Source organism: Heloderma suspectum, chromosome 2 (assembly GCF_057233095.1).
Source record: "Heloderma suspectum isolate Gila_16-S chromosome 2, 16-S_ref, whole genome shotgun sequence".
In the NCBI taxonomy this organism is placed as follows: domain Eukaryota; kingdom Metazoa; phylum Chordata; class Lepidosauria; order Squamata; family Helodermatidae; genus Heloderma; species Heloderma suspectum.
Window position 1 is genome coordinate 215,638,572 of NC_139459.1, and position 21,460 is coordinate 215,660,031.

The 21,460-nt window shown below is 47.1% G+C and overlaps 3 protein-coding genes across 7 annotated transcripts in view; 2 read left to right on the forward strand and 1 right to left on the reverse strand.

The window, feature by feature from the left end:
• The window catches only part of ANAPC11 (anaphase promoting complex subunit 11), a 50,280-nt gene extending 36,803 nt beyond the window's left edge, over nucleotides 1–13,477 (forward strand). Inside the window, exons 1-4 of one of the 5 annotated variants that reach the window (XM_084837823.1) lie at nucleotides 8,704–8,752; nucleotides 9,446–9,493; nucleotides 11,484–11,627; nucleotides 11,720–13,477. In XM_084837823.1, coding sequence (XP_084693949.1) covers nucleotides 9,475–9,493; nucleotides 11,484–11,627; nucleotides 11,720–11,865 — 309 coding nt within the window. In that variant the 5' untranslated portion in view covers nucleotides 8,704–8,752; nucleotides 9,446–9,474 and the 3' untranslated portion in view covers nucleotides 11,866–13,477. Of the gene's footprint in view, nucleotides 1–8,703; nucleotides 9,100–9,445; nucleotides 9,494–11,311; nucleotides 11,628–11,719 lie in introns of those variants that run through there. The other 4 variants (XM_084837824.1, XM_084837826.1, XM_084837827.1 and 1 more) reach the window with 4 other exon arrangements.
• On the reverse strand, nucleotides 1,372–8,514 carry ALYREF (Aly/REF export factor). The gene is made up of 6 exons (XM_084837822.1): nucleotides 8,240–8,514; nucleotides 7,726–7,857; nucleotides 6,082–6,229; nucleotides 5,689–5,752; nucleotides 5,232–5,403; nucleotides 1,372–3,360 (listed from the first exon to the last, which is right to left on the reverse strand). The coding sequence occupies exons 1-6, from the start codon at nucleotides 8,468–8,470 to the stop codon at nucleotides 3,346–3,348; spliced, it is 762 nt and encodes a 253-aa protein (XP_084693948.1). The 5' UTR covers nucleotides 8,471–8,514; the 3' UTR covers nucleotides 1,372–3,345.
• Nucleotides 13,478–18,204: 4,727 nt separating the features above from the next.
• Nucleotides 18,205–20,711, forward strand: NPB (neuropeptide B). The gene is made up of 2 exons (XM_084832355.1): nucleotides 18,205–18,471; nucleotides 20,583–20,711. Exons 1-2 carry the CDS (start codon nucleotides 18,205–18,207, stop codon nucleotides 20,709–20,711), a joined length of 396 nt encoding a protein of 131 aa, XP_084688481.1.
• Nucleotides 20,712–21,460: the final 749 nt, after the last annotated feature.

Genomic DNA, 21,460 nt, shown 5'->3' on the forward strand with positions numbered 1-21,460 from the left:
CAGCCATCTTGGGGTGGGAATGGCGGACTTTTGGTTCCTGCTACGACGGGCGGGTCACGCTGTCCCATTGTGTGGGAAGAGGGAAGGAATCGGCGTCTCTGGCCTTGAGGGGAAGCGCTCCGCTTCCAGCCGCTTCGCTGAAGGCGTTTGTGAGCTGAAAATTGCACCCTCCTGCCCGTAGCTTTTCGCAGAATCAAGCGCGGAAACCTCGCTCAAAACCTCCTGTTAGGATCACAGGACTCGTGCTGTCAAGTGATAACGACACAATTCAGCTATTCTTGCTTGAACACACTTAGAGCAATATTATTCACCAATGGGCGAGCCTGGTGGGGCGGGGGGGGATTAAAATTATGTATTAGGCCAAGAGTTGCAGTCCACTCCACCCCACGTTTGTTCAGGCAATTTAAGCAAAGACCACATTCAAGCAGATAATTGCTTTTTTGCCCCAGCAAGTAGCCGCTTCAAATTGGTTCCACACGAAAATTTACTTGTGAGAACAGAAGATCCATCCAGGCCACATTCCTGTGCACTTAATTCGGCAGTATCATTCAACAAGGGACACCGACCTTGAATCAACATGCATAGAATGGGGACTGTGCCGTTAGGCAGCCTACTTTGCTTTTAGTTCATTGAAAAGGGATTGATTGGGGTCATGCCCAGTCTGTCCTCAGGTTTATTTTAAAGCATTTGGTACCATGTACTATTGTGATGCAATAAGGCGATTTAACAGACAGAATTGCTGATGAAACCATCAAACAAGAAACTCTTAGGCCAGGGCAGTTCCATGCAGTCTTAGCACAGATGTGTGCATTTATGAGGGCATCATATGATTCCCTCCCATGACCACTGAGCACAGATTGCATTACCAGAAAATTCCAAATGTATAGTGCAAGCTGATTATTTAACTCTGGAGTATGCCAACAGATGTAACTTTATGAACTGTAGTACAAGGAAATGTATGTTTAACTCCTGAAGACGACAGTGGCCAAAACTGGCAATAGCCTAGCATCCCATCAAATTTGTATTCCAAGATGCATGAACTTATTCCTTATATTTGTTTAGGATAATGTAAACAGTACACATCATTTTCATGACTATTGAAATATTTATACTTGTGGCCATTTGGCACTGTTTCTTTATGTTGCAGGTTCTATCAATTTCCAACGTGATATTCTATAGCTGTTCAGTAGCAGCTTTTTAATCTAGTCTTTGCTTAGCTAAATATACAGACAGGACACTTCAAAATAATGGTTATTTTATATTCCCTGTTATCAATGCCTGAAGTATGATACCTTTTCCATTGCCCCACCAAAATAGCTCAGCACACGATTTACGGATTTCTACATATACAATGAAACCTTTTCCAACAGGCATTCCCAGGAAGATTATCTTATCCTCTGTAGTCATTCCTTTAATGTGATTCATAAATGTTGTTAAATGAAGTAACTACCAGTTGCAAAGATTCCACCATATGCGTAATTATGTAAAGAGGAGCCCCCACTTAAGTCAGTGAGCATTTATTACCAAATCCTGTGATTGTATGATGAATTACTGTCAATTGTTAAGAGCAGCATTTATTTTTAATATCGCCTCAATTTATAAAACTCAGCATTAGAGTTCTAGGCAAGGTATAATTTTAATTGGCTAGGAACACAGAATAGAATGTACTCCACCCACAGAACTACATCTGAGAATTAGTTGAAACATAAAGGTTATGCATTTTCCTACTGTGGACAGGCTTTCTTCTGAAGCTTTAGAAGTCACAACAAACTAAACTAGGTTTTAAATATAATGAACACATCCTTCAATAGCAACACTTTCTCCCCACCCAAAGACATTCCAACATCAGCTTACATACGCTGTCATATTTTCCAAGCCTATGAAGTTAACACATCTTCTATCATTATACACCATAAATGGAGCTAACGTGAGGTTCTCACAACTGAGTTTTTTACCCAGTATTTACTGTCATATGATTATTTATGGAAATGAATTACATAAAAAATTTGTCAAGGCCAAATTAGTGACAGCTGCTAACATCCTACATGTATCTACATGTAACTTGTTCAATTCCTATGTAAAGCTATTTTTTGTGTAATGTATTCCCTTAAATAGATATGAAGAATCTTAAAAACTGGCCATTATTCTTGTGTAACTTTGTTATTTTTCTGTACCTACTTTTTTCAAATTCTTGATTCATTCTTACTCTCATTTCAGCATTAGGAAGGTGCCTTTAGGTGCCTAAAGTGGCAATGTGCCAGTAACCCTGCACATATTAATCTTTTTGAGTCTTCACAATTGGGAGTGTTCCTGCGTTAGAACCCATACTGTTAGGACTAGGGAGAGATGAGACTTGTACCCTGGCATGGTGTCTGCATGAATGACTTTGGGGTTCTGTCCTCCCAACACAAGAAACAAAGTCTTCACCCCAGCCACATTAGTCTGATATCTAATCTGCCCCCTTTGCCTTCTCACACAACCTGGAAAGAACTTTAACCCTGTATATAAGCAGTTAGAGAACAAACCATAACAAATGCCACCAGATTTACTTGAAATAAGAATTCAATAGGGAATTGCAAGTTGAAAGACTAAATCTTTACTTGGCATGTAGGAGTCACTGAATTTTCACAGCAACTATTTTTTTTACAGTAAAAATACTGAGGTGGGACCAGCACTGAACTTTGGAATCAAGTGTTAAATACAAAAACGACTTTAACAAGAAATTTACTCCCTCTCCATGACCAAGGGTGGAGCTATTTCACTGGAGACCACCACCTCCCCTGAAAAGCAGTCACACAGGTTGGCTTTAGCACAGACAAAAGGGAGGAAAATCAGCACATAGGAGATGGGACATAAACAGTTTATAAGCCCCTACTGGAGCAGAGTGGAGGAGAGAGACCTGAGAGAACAGAATCCCTCCCCATGGGAAGGGCAATCAGCACCAACTCTTTTTCTAGGGGCCTGCAGGCAGACATCTGCTCCCCTACCCATCTTGGCTTCTGCAGCCCAAAGGCTAGTCTCCAGCTGCAACAGGAAGCAGACATTTACAGCTCTAGACACATTTCTATTTTATTATTGCCAAAGTGAAAAAAACACCTTGGCCCAACAGGCAACCAGTAAAATTTTTCCCAAAAATAACTTGGTACAAAACAGATCTGTTTCAGAATTTAAAAAAAAAGAAAGAAACCTTTACATGAGTTTAAAACCTATTCCAAAACATAAAAGTAAAACAAATTCCATTCTTGATATTAGTAGTAGCCGCCGCCACACACCCTTCCCCTCCCGCTGGGGAGCATGGAATGAGATGTCTGCAGTCCTTCCCATGAACACGATGCGCCAACAGCTTTAACTGGTGTCCATCTAAGAGGAAAGAAAGAGACACTTACTTGGCTGTCACTAGCTGTGCAAAATGGCTAGAAAGCCACATGGTTATCCAGGCTCACTACCCAGCAGCATAGTCCAGCCTGAACCCATTTGGTACTGTTAACTACCATTACCAAACCTTTAAAAATTGCTTCCCCATTTAATTGTTACTACATGTAGACTTAGTTCTTTAGCCCAGGAAAGGACTTGCACCTTTCATAATATTTCTCAATTTCACCGCCAAAAGTGGGTTTGGGAGAACCTCTGTTAATCTTCTGTGTTTCCATGAGAAAAGGGTTCTGAAGGAGGAAGCATAAACTGAACCCTCCTCTGTGCATGTATGAAAATATATTAGCAGTATTGAAGGTGTTGCTATAAAACTAGGGGGAACCATTTGGGAATGGGGCAGGATTGCTCCCTAGATCCCCCTCCCCCTGTGGAATGGATGACATCAGGGGACAGGGCCCTGACTGGTGATGTCAGGGTGGCGCCCTGCACCTTAACATCATCATATTCCTGGCTGAACTTTGCTCCATGCAGATTTTCTCAGCCAGCTCCCAGACAGAGGTGCTGGCTGGAGGAACGCTCGTCCAGTAAGTGCTTAGCAAGGGAGCTGGCTTTGCTTTGTTAGGCTCTGCCTGGCTAGGGAAAGCCCGAGCAGAGTAAACTCTATGGAGACATCAGCTTCACTCCAACACCATGTTCCTCCCATGAGGAAAAAGCGAAGTGGACACATCCCCACTTTGGGACTCAACTAATGGCTGAAAGTACCAGCTTTGCACACAGCGGCATTTCTTCTTCTTTGCCTGCCCTGTGCAGAGAGGGAAAAGATGGAGCAAAACTCCACCTGAGTGTGCCACTAGCTTTGTTCCTCCTCTGCCTTCCCTTTTAAATATTGGTTTGATAAGCATTTAATATGAGTTAATACCCCACACTATTTTTAGGGTTCACTATTTTGCAGTGATAGTGATTATTTACTGGAGCTGTTTTCATTTCAAATGGTGCTACTGAAATAGTATCAATCCCAAAATCTAATATTCTTTTGTCAATAACTACAGCGCTCACAGCAGTATCTTGTTCTCACAGCTGATGGTTTCCTATAACGGTTCTCTAATAAACAGCAGAGGTTGAAAAGGGTTTATAAACATGGCACGTATACAGATCTCCACTCAAAACTGCATGCAATTACATAAATTAGGTGGAGAAAGCCTAAAATCTACACCCACCGTATTTGGTACTCAGCAAACAGATTACAAAATCAGAATTGTCGGGCCATTATTAATAAATAGCAAGCACTTCGGAGCCTTGCAAATAAGAATTTAGGGTTTGAAGGTGTTCCCCCACACACACCCATCACAGTAAGCAAGATTCTCATTCCAAATCATGAACTGTGCAGGTAAAAGAATGGAAAGCAGCAAAATCTACCCAGTTTGACCCCTTTGCAGGGCAGGAGTTCTAGCAAAGGACACTGTACACTTTCTCATCAGTCTGGCACCTACTACAACATTGTAGAACTGTATATATTCGACAGCCATAGACATGTTCTGCCACAGATGCCCAATTCAATGAATCACAAAATCTACCAGACTGAGTACCATGCAAGTACAATCATATTGTGCTATGCTGTCAGGACTCCTTCCACATCAATATGTTTAGTTCTTGCATTCACAGGAATAGGGGAATATGTGGAAAACCATTTGGAAATGCCAACATAGTGCTTAGCATCAAGGCTGACTGCTCACTACCACCTCCCTCAAGTGTCTTTTCTGTGAAGTTATACTTTTTCTCTCAGATGTCCGAATTCTGCAAGTGTATACCAGCTCCGCCATCAGGCACACTTCCCCCTCCCCACACCCACCATTACTTACCCTGGCATTGTAAGCATCCAACTGTGCATCCAATTCTTCTGCAGAGAGCTGCTGTTTAGAACTCCTCCCAGCACCTCTACCTCTGCCTCTGTTGCCACGGCTGCCTCGTCTGTTGCCACCGCCAAAGCCACCTGAACCACCACGGTTTCTTGTCATGCCTCCTCTATTTACACTAAAATCCAAAGAAAGATTGAATTACAGGCATAGTAAGTAGCTTAAACAGAAAGCCCAAGTTACACCCTCTACAAAGAGGTGAAGTATGGGTTGAGGTATGTTTGAGATTAAAAAAAAAATCATGCTCCAAGATCCCTGTGGATGGGGCACTGAGAGTTCCACCTACTATTTGAACTCTGTGAATCAAAAGTACAAGCGTACAAGGTCTTCACCAGGTCTTTCTCCTAAAATTGAAGGCTACCACATAGCTAACCAACCGCAAACATCAAGATAAATCTCCTACCTCTGTATTGGTCTTCTCTGTGTATCTATCTGTGATGTAACCAGCTGGATATTCATGGGACGTCCTAGGAAGAACAAAAAAAATGACTACTTATGACAGCCTTGCAAGTAAACCCACATGTTACTAACCTGCTAGAACAGCAGAGGAGGGACAGAAAGCTCAGCATTTCTATGCTGAGGGCAGAGAAAGGACACCCCCCTCTGGCAGCTTGCTTGATTTCTATACAGGGTCCTCCACCATCCCACTCACTAACCTGCATGGAATTCCATGCACTCACCCTGCATGCAATTCCTTACCACATATAGCTCCCAAACGAGTGCTTAAATACAAGGAGGGCTTATGATTACAACAGCATCAGACCATCTCCCACCCAGGTGAACAGCAACTACTTACCATCCAGGGGAACTCCATTGTACTGTTTCATAGCCTTCAGAGCATCTGCCTTTCTCTCAAAATGAACATCCGCAGTACCTAGACTACGCCCAGATCGGTCATAGTGCACTGCTGCCTTCTTCAATGTCCCAAACTCTGCAAAAAGCTCCTGAAAAGCAAAAACGTAAGATCAATACATCACATATCCTATGACAGAGTAAGAGGCTCTTGCAAAATTATTCAAAGCAGCCTATAATCTATAACTATAAAGCAGGCCAAAGGACAGAAGGCATTAGATTCTTCTGTTGTCCATAATATTTTGCTTTTTATCGCAGCAAGAAGTCTCACCTCAACTTTTGCCTCCTTTTCTGCTTACATTTACCGCCAGAGCTTAAGGAGAAATGCAACAAATGTATCACATCCAAGCCAAAAAAAGCCCTCCTAAACAAGTCAGTGACCCCGCATAAGACTATTTTAACCAAAGTAAGGCTGGCAATGAAGTAGAAGGGCAGAAGTCTGTTCATAAAACTTTCTTCCTCTCTTCTCCCCAATAGCCCCCTGAAGATCTGCTCCAGACAGCCCCCCAATCCTCCACAGCAGGTTTTGAGGGTGTGTGGGGGATTGTTTATGGGGGAAAGTGAATTGCCCCCTCCCAGTTCCACCAACAGAAACAGTACCCAACCTGAAGCAAACTGTCCACAGCATTCATGCAAAATTATTTAAGCATCTTTTTTGCACTAGGATTTGCTCGAGAGAAAGGAAGCGACCAGCATGCATTTGCAGTTTCTCTTAAAAGAAATGCTGCATCTTTGAGTCTCATGCCACACAAGTGTCTTTCATTCTGTGCTATTTCAAGAGCAGACCAGCAAAAACGCTGAACGCTATGAGCCCAGTGTATGGGGCACCAAAGATGAAGGACCACTTGAAAGAATAGGCATCCACTCTAATCTAGAAACTAAGCTGCAATACAGTCCGAGCAACATCTCATCTGATATATCAGTGTTTTCTTTCCTATAAAATTTTCCATTAAATCAAATATGAAATGAGGCACATTAAAGTTTTTCATGTAGCTTTTTTCTCAATAATCCTATAAAGTAAACATTTGTTCTGCACTTTTACCTCACATAAGAGAATGAAAATTCAAAGAATAAACAGTGCTGGAGAATATGCCTACAGCAAATGCTATGTGATAAAGTATTTTATCTTAAAAAACGGGATAGCCTCAGGTTCAGATTCTCTGCTGAGAAAAAATTCAAATAGGCACCCTCATCTTCCCTAGCCAGTACCAAAATGAATAGTGTGGAGCAGACATTTGTACTGTACATATTATCAGGCTCAGCAACAGAGCCCTGCATGACCTCAATTTCATAAATGCTCATCTACTCCAATAGGAACACCTGAGAATGCTAACTAACTTGAGAACAATTCAAAACTATTAGAAAAAAGAAACGAACTGGTGTTGCTGATCATTCCACAACTGTTCATTTCTGGACACTTTCTCTTAAAAAATTAATAAATGGGAGTTTAGTCACAAGGAAGAAGTTACACAAAGGAAGTGCACAACAGTAACAGTTTATCACATGATCAAAACGAACAAAGCCTCAGCAAACTACAACTACACACTAACCTAGACAACTGCTTATTATGGACAAGGGAAAAACTTACCTGTATATCGGCATCCGACACGCCAAAATCCAGATTAGAGACGAGGAGTTTTCCACCTGTCTCCACACCAGCGCCAGGGCCAAAACCACTATCGAATAGATCATGCTGCCATTTTTCTGGGAGCTGTTTTGGCTGTAAAGAAAATGAAACTCGGGTCATTACAACCCAGCGTCCCAAAGGAGCTCCCACACCCCACACAAACTTTCGGCATCTCTGTTCAACCTGGGGCGCCCCTCCAGATTTTTCCTTGGTTCTCCCGAACACGCACTTCCAACTAAGTCTACGCACACCGCGAGCCGGAATCTCCTCCCGCCCACCGAACCCCGGCCGAGATAGTTCCTCCGCGTGGCGGAGATCCCATTCGATACCAGCTCAGGGAACCTGAAGGACCTAACAAGTTCCAGGCCGCGTTGTTTCCACAAGGAAGTTTAAGGAGAAAGCAATAGGCCAACTCGATCCCCTTCGCCGCAGACCACCATGAAAGCGTCCCATCCCCGCCCGCCCAGGGACGTACCCGGCTGTAGGGCGCGGGCCTGTTCCTGCCGCCTCCCCGGGACAGAGCGGCTCTGTTCCGGACGGGGCCACCACCGCCTGCCCGCCCAGGTCCACCTCGGCCAGCTCCTCCACCTCGGCCAGCAGCTCCTCTTCCCCGGCCTCGGCCACCACCAGCCCGGCCCCCTCCACCTCGCTGACTCCGGTTGAGTTTGATAATATCGTCCAAAGACATATCCATTTTGTCGCCCATGATGGCGGCTCCCTCCGGCTCCCGGGGCCTACACTTCCGGCCGCGCTACACCGGGGAGCGGAAGCGGATAAGGCGGGGATAGGAAAAACGAGAGGGGAAAACAGAGCGCGCACATGGAAGCTTGGTTTTTCTTTCTGTGAAAGAAAGGAGCTGGCGTCGTTCTCGCGCGAGGCTTTATGGGAATGGGGCCCGCAAGGAAGTGTGGGAGACCGCCAGGGGGCAGGACTTCCGGCACGGCGGGGGGAGTTCAGTTTGAGCGCGAAGGTCGGAGCGGCGGCAAGCGTAAGCGGCTGAGTAGCCCGGCCGGTGGGTGGGGCGCGTTCCCCTCCGCGGGGGGCGCCCGCCATCCGTCCCTCAGGGGAGAGAGCGCTGCGGCTGCGCTCCCGCGGCTGCTCCCGGAGGGGGCCCTTCTCACGCGGATTCTCAGTTGGCCGCTCTCGGTCCCCAGCCGCCCGTTATGTCTGGCATCCCCTCCCGGAACTTCTGAGCAGCGTCTCCTCCCTGCTTTTCCTTCGGGTTTTTCCTCAAGCCTCTTGTCGGCGCTCCTCCCGCAGCTGCATTTGGTCGCGTTCATCCCCTGCGTCCTCCCTACCCGCCACCCCGCCTCCCCTACTGCTGAGAGTTAGACCGTAAGCCCCTTGGGGTGGGGGCTTGATCGTTTGTTTGCTTGCCTTTCCCTCCCTATGTATGTTGCTCTGTAAGGTGCCACGCAAAGTGATTCTGTAATATTTTTATTAGGGCCGGTGACGATCTTCACAGCAGTCAGTGACTAAGCTTCAGTGTGAATGTTAAGAGAAAGGAAATTTTTTTTTGGGGGGGGGGGACACAAAAAAACATGTATTAAGACATAATGTTAAAAGCCTTGGTCTAATTTGTAATAGTTAAGATGAAACGGAAGAAATAAAAAAAAATGTGGCTGCCCTCATATTAACAAAGCTGTAGACTGACTCCTTTTCACTTTGCTCTCTCCTTTAGGAGGGACCCTGGTGTTCCAGTCAGTTACCATGCTAATAAAGCATTCTGGTCAGTGCCCCTTGCTCTCCCCCACCCGCAAACTCCCATGGCTCCCCCATACTGTTTACATCATGCGTGGTGGCCTGTGATCAATTCTAGCATGGTGCTTTTGTACTAGTTGCTGCCACAGTATGTGCTCCATCAATATTACTCGAATTGGGGATTAAGAGTGCAGTCCTATATAGCCACGCAGAAGTAAGTCCATTGAATTCAGTGGGATGTAGTTCCAGGTATCTGGGCATAGGACTGGAGCATAATACTATTTTCAAAGGGAGAGCAGCTATTGCTGCATCATTCCATTAGCTGCCCTGAGGTGGTTTTTTTCCCCTTAGCCTAGTCTTGCCTAATTAAGGGTGTGATCCTCTCTGGATAGGTGGCTGCCTCCGAACTCAGAGGCGACCACCTATCCAAAGCAAGGCAGGAGAAGCACGGAGGGGATTATTCATGCTCCTCCTGCCCTGCTTTTTCTGCTAGATGGCCAATTGTGGCTGTCTAGCCACAGGAGCACAGAGTGGGGAAGGAGGCTGTCTCGTACAGGCAGCTACACTCTCCCCACCCTGAACGCCCCCTGACATGCCCCTTTCTGGCCGCTCCGCACTCCTTGCGAGTGCGACAAAGAGGGCTGTTCCGCGCTGCCTCCAAGGCAGTGCGGATGTGGGGGGAACGCAGTTCGCTGGGAACGGACCTTGGAGCACGGGCTCCAAGGTTGGTTCACGGATAACAGCATATCCTATGGCCGTCTAGCCGCTGTCTAGTGGCCATAGGGCTGTTCCCTCTGTTAGCATGAAACTTCTTCCACATCATTTTAAGAGTATTGTGAATTATAGATTGGGGTTTTCCATCATGCCCAACACAACATCATTTTCTCTCTCCCTACTCCTATTTTGTTTGTTAGTTTACTATCTAGCCTCAAGAAGAATATGAACTCAAGCAGGCTCCCTACTTTTGTGATGTTTTAGTAAATAAAGATATTACTGCTCTTTTTGGAATGACATGACTACCTGCAACTTTTGACTGCTATTAAGCAATAACACCATATGAACAACACTAATAGGGTTCTAAACAGAGGTTGCACCCACTTGTTAGATATTAGAGACCTCTGCCCTTGTCCTGTCTTAATTTCAAACTTCACTATAGAGTGACTGCTACTAGCACTTATGGAGGTATTTGCATTACAGTGCCAATAAAATGGAGAAATGTTTTTTGAAATTACACAAATTCCTAATCCTATGCTGGTTAGGTATATACCTTGCAAGGTATACCTTCTGTTTTTAATTCTGCCTAATAAGATAATAATAGGCATTTGTGTCTGCTTTAGAAACTATTAGGGCACAATCCTATGGATGTTTAGGCAGGAAAAAGTCCTACAAATCCCAGCATGCCTCAGCTAACATGGCTGACTTGGACTTGCTGGGAGTTGTAGGACTTTTTTGTGTCTAAACATGCTTAGTATTGTGCCCTTAAGTTCCTTTCCTCTTATATCTGTAACAGCTGAAGTAATGAATCACTTAGCGGCTTCTCCCCTAGGCCCTGCCCCTCTCCCATGCGGGAAAGCTCCAATCAGCAGCTGCTCAGAGATCAGAGCTTTCCCCGGCAGGGGGAGGGGGCAAAGCCTAGGGGAGAAGCTGGCAGGCCAGATGGGGAGCTCCATGGGTCAAAGGTTCCCCCATCACGGGTATAGAGGATCCTGGGGTTTTAAGGTAGAGCACAGTGCAGAGCTGAGAGGCAAGGCATCTGCATTGTCCTAGTCACTCTTGGCAGGTGAGATCTTAGCCAAACTTTCCCTGTATTACGGTTTCCTCATCTGTAAATGCAGTGGGCTGACTGTAGCCTGCTTCAGAGTATGAGGTAGCCAACAGAGTTAATAGAAGTGGTTGTGCAGAATGCCTTAGGAACTTTAGAGAAATGTGGAGAGTACAATTCTGTAGAGCACAGACTTTCTCTCTGGGAAAATATATCAAAACAAAAAGCCCCATACAAGCTTTTATTCTTCTCTCAGGTACCGTCCTAAGCTTAGTGTGTAGCCTGAACACAATGAAAGTGAAAATCAAGAGCTGGCATGGAGTTGCCTCCTGGCTCTGGGTTGCCAATGATGAGAACTGTGGCATTTGCCGGATGGCCTTTAATGGCTGCTGCCCAGACTGTGAGTATCAGGGCTATCTGCCCACTGGCATTCTTTTTGGCCTGTGTTTGCTGTCTTCTCTCAGCTTTGCCCTAATGAGATCTCTTTTGCAGGTAAGGTGCCTGGGGATGACTGTCCTCTGGTGTGGGGTCAGTGTTCACACTGCTTCCACATGCACTGCATCCTCAAGTGGCTTAACTCCCAGCAAGTCCAGCAGCACTGTCCAATGTGCCGACAGGAATGGAAGTTCAAAGAGTGACAGTGGCAAGATTTCTCTCCCCCATCTTCGGATTCCATGGACTCCACATAAAGCTTATTGGGGATTCAACCTCCCCCAAGCTTGAAGAACTTATTTTTGCAATATTGTATATACCTTCAGCCTTCCCCGAGCTACTGAAAGCAAGGCTGAATCAAGGGAAGGAAGTGGAAGCAATGCTACCGTATGTTATGTTTTTTCAGCACCTTTACCTATGTACGGTTCCCCTCTCTGTCTTTGTGCCATGCAATACCAGCTGTACAATGTACATTGTGCAAGGTCTGTACAATGTATGGAGTGGGTGGCTGTGTTGGTGAGAAGGCTAGAGTATTGAGCAACTAAATGCCATCACATTACATCACCTAGACCTCATTAGGAATGTTTGGGTCTGTGTTGTGGTGAATTGCCTGAAATATGATAGCCCTGATATCTGGGAGGTGTCTCTCTCAGCTGCATTAAAGAATTAGATAAGTGTTTAAAAGGAGTCTTCCTGTTAAATTCATTCTCTCAACTTGTATTCTGAGGTATGAAACAGCTAAACCTCTTTCCCATCTCTGTATCCATTGTGATGTGTATTCCTGTTACATTAGTGCCTATATGGTTTCCTGTCGCTATGTAGTTCAGCCAACACGGAACCTTTAGACCACAGTTGTGAACCTATTTGGTCCAGCAGTGTAGTCCCACTAATGTCCATGGAATTTTGATTTAGGATCTAAGCCTTTGAGTGCAAATACAGTGCTAGAGAATGTGGGGGAGGGAGTGCTCAGGCTTGTGCCTGCATCTTGCCTCACGCTTGGCCGGTAGTACAATAATATGTTTATTCCCAAAAGGCTGTAATACCAGATTACTCTTGTTGCCAAGTGCTTGCCCACAGTGTAAACGAGACCACTTGTACATGGGATGGTTCCAATAAATTATGTGATTAATTCCTTGTAATGCTCCTTGCCTCATTCCATCCAACCTGGGTTTCTTCAAGGCTGATCGCAGCCAGGAGTGCAGTTTTTGTATCTATAGCCAGTGTTCTCTCTAGTTGCACAATGAGATGATGGGGTGTGTCCATGGGGAAAGGGGGGATGTTCTTAGTAATTTTTTAACCTATAATTATGTATAATGGGAGAAGGTTCCTGTATGAGCTTAGCTATGTAGCCGCACGGCCTACAGACCAGCTGTTTTTGATTATTCATCTTGGCTGTCGGGTGCCCAGACCTTTCTGCTGCATATGCCACCCCCGCCTGCAATGTGTAATTGGAGACCCTTTATGGCACCCAAATGAGAAGGTGCTGTTAGTAAAAGAGTCTAATCTATGACTTTTCTAATATAAGAGTATGACATTGCTAACTCAACGGTATGTTTACCCACCAAAAGGGGAATTTTCCAGCAGAAACAAAAAGGCCACCCTTGGGTGTCCCCAAAACCCTTCCCAGCTTTGAGGGATATCCTTTTGCAGCAAAACACAACACCAGACTCTGCCAGCTAGGATAAACAACTTAATTTGGCTTTAGTTGAAAAATGCTCTACCTCAGTGCTTTCCAAAGTTCTAATAGCTGAATCAGGCTTTAATTAAACTTCACTCTTAACACTCTTAACTTTTACAATGTGAAAGAATACCCACCCTTGGTGTAGCCTACCTGTATTGCTTTGGGATCCTGATTCTATCAGGGCCCAGTCAAAATAGATTCTTTTAGATTACTAAGATGAAACAAATCCAGTCGTGCAAAAGGATGACAATTTATTAATAGAAAATAGATGCAGAATATATATAGGCGAAGAAAGCTCACACCTCTCTTCAGTTGACAAGGCAGTTCTCTGCCACTCTATCTGTACTCTGGGACCCCCAACAGAGTGAGAGAAGTTCTCCCAGGACCAGCAAAAGTTCTCCAAGCTGGTAGTGCACACATTGCTCTTCGGAGCAAGACCAAAGCACAAAGCCTACAGATTGGATCTTATAAGCTTCACTGCTAGATGCCTCCCTCCAGCTCATGAGCTGGCAGGCAACGCATACACATTCAGGAGGTGGTGGGCTCTCTGTTCCCCAAAGGTGCTCAAAGCATTGCAGGCTGGGAAATCTATCACCCCTTCTCTGAAACTAGGACCTCAACAGTCTAGCATGGGAAGTGAAGCCTATCTCATTACCTCTAAGATGACATAATCTAGCTGGCGTAAACATCTTCAAGGCAGGCTGTGAATTACCAGCCTGTGTGAAAGGGCTTCTTAATTAACTATTAAGCTGCTAGTTAGGCCAAATTACATAGATGTACCACCAGCATATAGGAATGCTGTGAAGTCCACTTTTTTGCTCGCTAACCAACTCACTACACTGCCCTTCTGGGCTTATTTAATATTTATAATATGAACATAAAAAGAGCCCTGCTGGATCAGACCAAGGGTCCACTCATCCAGCATTCTGTTCACACTGTGGCCAACCAGCTGTTGACCGGGAACCCACAAGCAGGGCATGAGCACAGCAGCACCCTCCCACCCATGTTCCCAGCAACTGGTGTACATAGGCTCACTGCCTCTGGTATTGGAGGTAGCATATAGCCATCAAGGCTAGTAGCCATTGATAGCCTTTTCCTCCAGGAATTTGTCCAACCCCCTTTTAAAGCCATCCAAATTGGTGGCCATCACAACATCCTGTAGTAGCAAATTCTATAGTTTATTTTTAGATGGTGCCAATGAGCACTTGGCTTACCATGGCTTGTCGTGTCATGTGAACCCAGCAACAGGGGTTGTTTGAGGATTAGACAACCCTCATATCACCCATGGCTTGTTTTAGGGTTATTTGATGGTGGTCTAACCTTGCCACCTGGGTTTGTAGAAAGTGGGTGCTTGGCATGATGTGATAGCCCCCACGGGTAAATTAAGCCACAGTGGGTTGTCACGTGTGAACCAGGTCACGGTTTGGGCATACCACCTGACTGGAAGAAAGCTGGCCAGACCAGGCCCATGACATGCAGTAACACTATGGGTAACAGCTGTGTCTCTCCATTGTGTTGATGAGTGATCCAGTTACACCCAATGGAGAGATGTGGTAGAATTCCCCATTCCCAGCAGAGGCAAGAAAGAGGCAATACAAAAGTAGAAATGCAGCAGGCACCCGTGTGTGTGTGTGTGTGGGGGGGGGGTACTTGATTTAGGCTCATAAGAATATTTAAGGTATTTCTCATTGCACTCAGTTTAGAAATTACTGCCACTCCTAGTGTGTTTTGATAATGTTTACAGAAGCAAGAGTTACAGAATGTTTGGATCCAAAATATTCTACCTTGTCTGTTTTCTGTCTTCCAAAGGTTCTGCAATACCCAAATGGTACTGGAGGTACAAAAACAGCTTAAGGCACAATCCTCTACCCAAGATCCACTGAGAGGGACCTTAGGAAGCAGCAGATGTGTTATTCTGCTGGAGGAGATGGAGCTATGCCAATGGAATTACACTTTTGCCACTTTTAAACTGCAGACCAGCGTAGAAAGTGTTGGCAAGTGTTAGTGTCTCATTCAAGACTTCTGTTTCAAATAAGGTGCCCTGCTTCATCAGGGATTGTGGTTTCTCTTTGGAGTTTGCTATCTTACAACATAGGTCTGAACACTTCTTCCCTAGAGACGAGGTGCTGCAATTTCTTATGCAAAATGCTATGAATCATTGTGGCTGTTTTATTTTGCTGTTTGAACATGGCTGTATTTCTGCATGGTTTGAATGTGACCTGAAGGAAATAATTAATTCTCTACCATGCTGCACCCCCTTTGAGAACCGAGATGCTTTGAGATGCGGTCTATGTGAAAAATTCACGCACACAGTCAGCACCACATTTAGATAAATGGGACAGATCGTGCCTCTTGTATTTTCAGGCTCTGAAGGTCCTACAGAAATCTGTGCTGAATCATTCTTGAATCACATCCCTGGTGTTCTGTACAGCGGGGGCTGCGAGCCTTAAAATTTGGCAAATTACGTGAAATTAAACACAACCATGAGAATCAGATAGTCCTTGGATTCCTTTGAGAAATGTCTGCTGCTGAGGCTGTGATTGGAAGAGCAAGAGTCGTGCTATCTTCCTCAAGGGGTGATTTTCAGCAGGCAAATGGAAGGGTAAAAGTTTAAGAAAGTCCTCTCCCACTGTGTTAGTTGTCCCCTTCAAATTACTGTCTCAGTCTGCAGTTTAGAAACATCTAGAAAGAGTAACAGCACGACACCTAATGTGTAGCCCTGCCCTAAATGCTACTTGATCATGGTCAAGTATATTTAAGATTGCAACCGTAGGCCCCAGTCCAATTGTATATGCCCATGTATGTTGTACTGAAAGAAATGAAGCTTCCACCCGTATAAGTCTGCTTGGACCGTAGCATCACACAAATGTCCTGACAATCCCCAGGGACAGACTATCCTACACTACAAAATAATCTGGGTCAGAAGCCTTCCCTCTTAGATGACTTGTACTCATTCATGGATCTGCTTGCACAAATGGAAAATGCCACAAGAGGGCAGCAGAAAACACTACACTTTACTTGACAGGCATTCTACTGTGGTGGAGCTGTAGGTCAACAAACTACTTGGTAATTCTTGCTCAAATTGAAACTAATTCTGCTCTGTCCTTGGCAGCCTTCTTCAGCAAGGGACAGCTCCCTAGACCAGATAAAACTGAACGAGTGGAATAGAGGGAAGGGTGTGTGTGTGTGTGTGTGTGTGTATGAGAGAGAAAGAAAGGGACTGGGACATGGAAGAGAACCGCACAATCCTGAATGCAGTTTCGGAATGCACTCCACACCTACCCTGATCAATTAACTCTCCTGATGAATTAATTTGGAATAGATACTGAACCCATAATCATCAAAGCACCTGTAAGCCTGTATTAATAGGATGGAAATACTCTGCAATTCTTTTACACCTCTGCTTATGAGTAGAAAAGGGTTCAAAATACATTCAGAGGTAACTGTGTTAAGCGAATGAGTATTCACCTCAACAAAGGTGGGGGAAAGGGTTATTTTATGATGTAATAATTACATAGTATTTATGTGTCTACTACCACAAGCCATTAGATTCTAACAAGACACATAAAATCCAAGTTTTTAACTTTTAAAAATATAAAATTGCATATAATCATACAAAGGATTTTTTAAACATTGTTATTTTTTAACAGAGTGAAGTAACCAGTAGACGGTGTCTCTGCTTACAAAATGCCGTGGGCAGAAGGGCTATCTTAACATGGTAGGCCCCAAAGTCAGATTCCCCCCTCCTATGGGAGGGGTGTCTGTGTGTGTCCTCCTGGGTGTCCAAATCCAGGGCAATTCCGCCTCAGGCTCAGCTGCTGTGCAGTTATCAGCTGCTGTGCTTATCAATTTTTGTTGTTCAGTCAATGCAAGAACATAAAAAGAGCCCTGCTGGATCAGACTAAGGGTCCATCTAGCCCAGCATTCTCTTCACACAGTGGCCAACTAGCTGTCGACCTGGGAACACACAAGCAGGAAACGAGTGGAACAGCACCCTCCCGCCCATGTTCCCCCGCAACTAGTGCACGTAGGCGTCTGAAAGGACTAGGTAACTGCAGACCCCCTTTGCGGGGGAGAAAGCCCTGTGCTGCTTTCCTTCCACCATGCTCCCAGATCAGTTCTGTCTCCGCTGATCTTCCTCCCTGTCCGACAGGAAACTCCCACCCTTGGGATGGCCCTAGCTTGACGGGGTCGCCCGAACCTGGGCTGCTCCAGCAGCCGAGAACTGCGCACGTGGGCAGACCGAGCATTGCAGCCCCATCCTTGCTAGATAAGCCTTAAGAGGCACGTCTAAGGACGGAGAGGGGGACAAAGCCCTAGTCGTCCTGGCGATGAAGGCTGCCAGCAGTCCTCTAAAGCAGGCTACAAGAGCGGAAGCCCCAGTCCCAGGGAACTCGGAGAGGCGCTGGTTTTTGAGGGAAAATCCGCGGAGGCTGGTGACTCCGATGTCAGCGGGGCTGTGCATCCGTTCTGGGATTCGGTCAGAACCAGCCAGACCTCCAAGCGAGCTATCCAAGGTGCTGAACCCAGCCCCCAAAGTGGGCTCAGCACCTTGGATAGCTCCTTCAGCGGCCTGGCTGGCCAAACCCCGGAGCGGATGCACAGCCCCACGGACCCGGGGCCGCCAGCCTCCCCGGCGAGCGCGCGGAGGAGTGCGCGGGGTCTCGGGCGCTCCCGCCAGCCCTCCCCCCCCCCGGGAGCGCGCTGCGCCCGCCAGGCGAGCGGCCCGCTGCGCTCCCCCGCCCGCTCCGCGGCGCTGGGGCTCCGGGAGGAGGCTGAGCCATCCCGCCCCGCCCCCGCCTCCCGATATAAGGAGCCGCCGGTGGCAGGTGCCCACCCGAGCCCAAGGACCGCCGGCCGCACCATGCGGGCGCCCCGGACTCCGGCGCTGCTCTGCCTCGCCCTGGCCGCGCTGCTCAGCCCGCCCGCCGAGGCGTGGTACAAGCAAGCGGCCGGCCCCAGCTACTACTCGGTGGGGAGAGCGTCGGGGCTGCTGTCCGGCATCCGCCGCTCGCCCTACATGCGCCGCTCCGGCTCCGACGGCGACGGCGTGGCCGACGGCAGCGCCGAGAGCGCCGCCGCCTTCCTGTCGCCCGAGCCGCGCCAGAGCCCCGGCGGGCTGCGCAGCATGGTGAGACGCGGCGAGGCGCGCGGGCGCGGGCGCGGCGCCACGGGGCAGCGGGTGGCGGCGGCGGCCCGGGAGAGGAGGGGGCGCTGCGGGCCGGCGCGCGGGGGGGGGGGCGCGGGGGGGGGCCGTGTCGGATTCCCGGATCGCGGGACGGCGATTCTGCTGCTGTAATCGTATCACATCGAGGATATGATAACCACGTTGTATTTGTGATAGCCGTTATAGTGTACTGGACTGTTTAGTACAGTATACTCGACCACTCCGTTTACAGTGCCCAGAGCGGCATCCAGAAATAGGATTCAAACAGAAAACAGCATTGATACCCCGCCTTTAAAAAAGCCACGCGCGCCCGTCTCCCTTCGCAGCCCAGTCCTAGGCATCCCGCCCAGAAGCGCGCACGGGTCGTTCAGCGCCGCCGCACGCGGTGATCCTACTCAGGAGGGAGCCCCGCTGGCTTCAGCCGGACGTGCGCGCAGGTGCGTGTCCTTCCCAGCCTCAGACAGCGCATTTGCTGCTTTTCAACCAAACAGGCTCCCAGAACAACGTAGAGCAGATTAAAAACGAAGCATGCCGTTCAGTCCCATGCATGTTTTCTACGAAGTAAGTCGAGCTTTTCCACGGTGCTTACTCAGGGCCGGCCTTACGGGTGGGCGAGATGGGGGGGCTGTGCTGAGGGGGCGCCAACCTGAGCTCGGTGGCTGTATTCTTTTAACGCACTGTCTGCAGCGAGCGAGGGCAGCCTAAAACAAGCGTCCGTAACCTTTCTTCCAAAGTTGTACAGGTTGTTTGGATAGTAGCTACAAAAATGAGCTTCCTTTAATTAGCATGGAAGTGTTTCTTTTTCCATTTCCACTTTGATGTCCGTTGCCCTACGTGAAAATCAGTGGAACACAGCTTGACTTTGAGGCAACGTTGCTGAGCACTTTTACTGCTATAAACGCCATAAGCACTCTATAAAAATAAATAATAATAATAATAATAATAATAATAATAAAGTCGTAAGCAGTAAGAGCTCAGCTGGATACCTTTTTTATTTATAACTTTTCTTTATTATTTTTAAAGATAAAATAATGGATATTCTAAAATAAAGAATGCTTACCAAAAGTAAGGAGCGCCTACAAAACGAAAAATATTATAAGCAAAACCTGTGCTAGTTCTGCTGTGTTGCACAGTGCACGGCTACTGCTCAGAAAGTGGCTTTTGGAACTTTGGCTCATGCAAACTGTAGCACAGCGGCTGAGAGATCAAGGTGCTGAGCAATGTCGAGGTTCTGAGCAAGGTTCTGAGTGCCCCAAACCCCAAGGGCAGGTCTAGGCTGAAGTTTTGGTAAACTGGGAAACATTTTTTTCCATTTTTTTCCTATTTTCCTTTTAATGAAGAGCCACCACCCCCAATCTTCGGAAGCAGAAATATTATCATTTATAATAAAACACGCCCGAAGTTGTGTTTTTTTTTAAAACAAAGCACTGTATCAGCACAGAGGGTCTGATAAAAACAACAAAGGAGATGAGCACATCCACTAAGGAACAGGAGAGCCATCCAGAACGCCCAAGGGAGGTCCCTGGAAGAAGGGTCATGACTGCATCCTCCCCGTAATATGGCCAATGAGGTGACCCCAGCCCTAGGCTCAGCCCTCTGTGGGCGCAGGAAGCCGCGCCAACTGGGAGCAGCAGCAGAGCAGGAGGATCTCTTGCCTCGCCTGAGGGAGGACTGGGTCCCAAAGGCAGGCAGTCCAGTAAGACGGAGGCCTGACTTAGCCCCATCATCCCCAGTCAGTCTCTCACCACCCCCACAGCCTCGGTCATATTCCCTCTACACACACAGAGGAATTGAAATAATGACATCTTCATTATTTTATTTGTTGCTGTTTTTTTAATGTATCTTTTCCCTCGAGTTTGGCCCAGCACTTAACTTGGCACCCTAGATGACCACCTAGTTCACTTATATGGATGGGCCACCCCTGTGCCCAGGATTGCAACCTGGGCGTGGCAAGCGGGTAGGGAAATCATGGCTTGGGCGGGAGAAATTGTGGCTCGGGTGCCCCCTTCCTTCCAGGTCCCCGCTGATGTCCTCATCCCAGCTTTCTCTCTCTCTCTCTCTCTCTTTCTCCCCAGGCAGTGTGTGTGAAAGAAGTGGCCCCGGAGCTGCAGAGCTGTCAGCTCCTGCCCAGTGTGCCCAGCATAATTCAGTGCAAGGCCGACGTCACCGTCTCGCTGGACCCCACTGACTGCATCAGCCCTTGAGCCCTGACCAGGATGGCCTTCCCCGTAACTCAGACCAGGGCATCCAGATTGGGCGAGCAGAGGCAGGCAGGCGGGCGGGCAGACAACGGGGTTGCTCTCTCTAAGCAACCAGACCAGGAGGGTGATGAACCCACGTCTCTCTCGCCCCACCCCCCTGCATCTGATAATAAAGGCGCTTTAAACCGCTCTCGTGTCCGTCTGTATCTTGACAGAACTTGAATAGCTGGCTCCAAAGAACGAAGACATCAAGGGTGCTAGAGGGTTCCTACTGCTCCCAGTCAAAAGGCCTTGTCCAGCTGTTCCATTTTTCCCTCACAGAACTTTCTGTGGTCAGAAAAAAGACAAAGTGGTGGGAAAACACAGGAGGGTTACAAATGGGAAAGGAGGATGACAACTCCCCCCACCCCAGATATAATTCTGAGATTTAGGCAGCCTAATGCCTCATCTGGAAGCACCCCAAGAATAGATGGCGTCTTTGGTTAGACCATGTCTACTGATTTTAAAACTGTCCTGCATGTTGTTGTTTTTTTGTGCAAGGAGGGAGGGGGAGAGGTTGATGTAAAATTCTAAGAAAGCTGGCTGAGCATTTTAAAGCCAGCTGCACCTTTGAGGGAGTAGGCACTGGCCCACAAAAGCCTATCCGACCATGCCCAGCCTTTGAAGGCAAAATCCATACGCACATTTCCTTGGGAGTAAGCCCTGTTCAACTCAGTGGGGCTCACTTCTGAGTAAACATGCATCCATAACAC